Raw genomic sequence first — 2,599 nt, forward strand, 5'->3', positions numbered from 1 at the left:
ATAATTTATATTTATATGCTTTATTAACGCCTACACCCGTTGTAAAAATAAACTTCGATATAATGTTTCATACATAATCGAGAAAAATGATTCTCTCTCTCTCTCTTTCTCTCTTGGAAATTCACATAATTATCAGTATTAACAGTACACCTAGCGCCAGAGTATCACGCTCGTTATTCAATGCAAGCAAATTCTCGCGATAATGCGCGATATCCATGCAATATCGATCCGATATCACGTCGTATAGCATCGCTTCCGGTTTTCCCGTGAGCGTCGAAAAAATTGCGGGAATGAAAACGGGAGAATCACGGAGAGAGCCATAGAAGAACAGAACTCGTTCAGCTCATTCATTTGAAAATGTATCTTCCTACGCAAGAAGTATGTCTCTCTTTTTATATCTTAATCGAGGGTAGGAGATAATGGCTCGATTAAGAAGTGGTGAATATTTTTGTACCCTCAGGTAATATCACCTCCTCGCCTACGTCGGCGAGGGTGACAGTAAGCGGCAAAATGAGCGGCATGAGTATCTCCTGTTGCATCACTTGCTGCGTCGTAGCCACCGTGGTCGGTTCCGCCTGCCTCGCTATAGCGATCGTCTTGATGTTCTGTGCTTTGACGATCTGCGCCTGGCCGAGCGTGGTCTGATGCATCCTGACCTGTGACTGCTGCTGTACTTGTATCTGCACTTGAGATTGTTGTTGCTGTTGCTGCGGCTGTGGCTGCACCTGCTGCTGCATCATCTGCTGCGCGCGGTTCTGATTCTGCAAGAGATTCTGTTTACAACGCTTACTGTGCGCGTAGCGGCTGCCGTTGTTGTTGAACTTGCGGTCGCAAGTCGGACACTCGTAAGGTCGCTGACCCGTGTGAATAAACATGTGCTCCTTCAGTGACTTCAATCGCCGGAAGTTTTTCGGACAGCATTTGCAGTGATACTTGGCCTCGCCGGTGTGAGACGTTAGATGATTCGCCAAGGTGTCGGCTCGCGCGAACGCTCGCGAGCAATATTGACAGATATATGGCCGTTCTTGCGTATGCGTGCGCATATGCATCTTCAGGTAGGCGTTGGTGGTGAACGGCCTGGAGCAGACCTGGCATACGTACGGTTTGATACCGTTGTGCGCGCGCAGATGAGCTATCAGCGTCGTCGATTGTGTGAAACTCTTGCTGCAGATCTCACAGAGAAATCTCTTCGAACTATCGGTTTCCTTATTCTTCTTGAAAGTACGATCGTGCTTGGACAGATGATTATTGAGCTGCTCCTCCTTGATGAAGCGCTTGGTGCAGCGGGTGCATTTGTACGGTTTTATCATATTGTGCTTGGCCACGTGGATCTTAAGATGTTCCCGTCGATAGAACTTCTTCGGGCATATGTCGCACAAGTATTTCTTGCCCTCGTGTACCTGAATGTGCCGCAAAAGACCTTTCCTGGAGGTGTATTGTTTGTTGCACTCGGTACACTCGAGGCCTACGATATCGGTTCTCCTCTTCCGGCCGATCTTCTCGCCCGGTTTCTTCTCCTCGGGTTTCGGCTCGATATCTCTCAAATCTTCTTCCGTTAAGATACCTTCAGTGACGTGCTTGGCCCGGTGTTCCCGCAGGATCTCATTGTTCTCGAAACTGTCGCCACATATATTGCACTTCCTCACCTGATCGGGATTTTTCTCAGAGCACTTGTCATAGTGCGCCTTTAGCTTGTCCTTACGATAGAACTTGACGTTGCAAATGTCGCACTCAAAGTTCGGTTCCTCGTGCAGCAGCTGGTGTCGCAGCAGCGACTTCTTCGTGCTGTAGCGTTTCTTGCACGTGCCGCATTCGTGACTGTCCATCGGCCAATCGAGACCGCTCTCGAAATCCGAGTCGTCGTCGTCATCGTCGTTATCCCCTGTCGTATTATTCGTTTTTTGCGTCTCCTTCTTATCTGAAGCGGCCTTTTTCAACTTCTCCGCCGCTTTTTCGTCTTTCACATGCTGTTCCATGTGCTTCGTCAACGCTTGCTTCGAACTGTACCTCTTATTACACGTCGCGCATTCTAATTCCTTCTTATAATTCTTTGGTGTAGCGTCGCGCTTACGGCGATAATAATGCCCGTCCAATTTGGCGTCGTAATCGACATTGTCGTTATCGTCGTCGTAATCCTCCAAACCGTCCTCCGTTTTGATCTTATCAATGATCTTTTGCGCTGCTTTCGCAGCCACGCGCTTTATACGCTTGTTCGGATCGTATTCTTGTCCATGTATAAACGTCTTGTGATTCGTGGCGACCAGATGATTTCTCAGAGTGAGCTCGTTACCGAAAGTTTTGTTGCATTGAGTACACTTGTAGGTCTTTATTCGCGCGTGCTGCTCGGCATGTCTGCGCAGAAGATCCTTCCGCGTGAACTGTTGACGACATATCTTGCAATCGTAGCTGCTAACTCCAGAATGCGCCGTCTCCATGTGTCTGGACAGCAACTTTTTGCGCGAGAACGTCATTGGACACTTTTGACACTTGAGTTCCTTCGCATGTTCGGCGGATTCGCCATCATTATATTCCTCCTCCTCCTCGTCGTTTTTGTTGTCTTCGTCATCATAGTTCTCGACGCTCTTGGCCATCATCTGCT

The 2,599-nt window shown here is 48.3% G+C and overlaps 1 protein-coding gene across 1 annotated transcript in view; it reads right to left on the reverse strand.

Annotated features, from left to right (window-relative positions):
* Positions 1-6: 6 nt before the first annotated feature.
* The window catches only part of LOC115237005 (zinc finger protein 845-like), a 5,451-nt gene continuing 2,858 nt past the window's right edge, over positions 7-2,599 (reverse strand). Inside the window, exon 4 of the mRNA XM_029809756.1 lies at positions 7-2,594. Within this exon, the coding sequence (XP_029665616.1) occupies positions 429-2,594 (2,166 nt within the window). The 3' untranslated portion in view covers positions 7-428. The remainder of the gene's footprint in view (positions 2,595-2,599) is intronic.

The sequence above is a fragment of the Formica exsecta genome, unplaced genomic scaffold (genome assembly GCF_003651465.1).
Source record: "Formica exsecta isolate Colony F162 unplaced genomic scaffold, ASM365146v1 scaffold1136, whole genome shotgun sequence".
NCBI lineage: Eukaryota > Metazoa > Arthropoda > Insecta > Hymenoptera > Formicidae > Formica > Formica exsecta.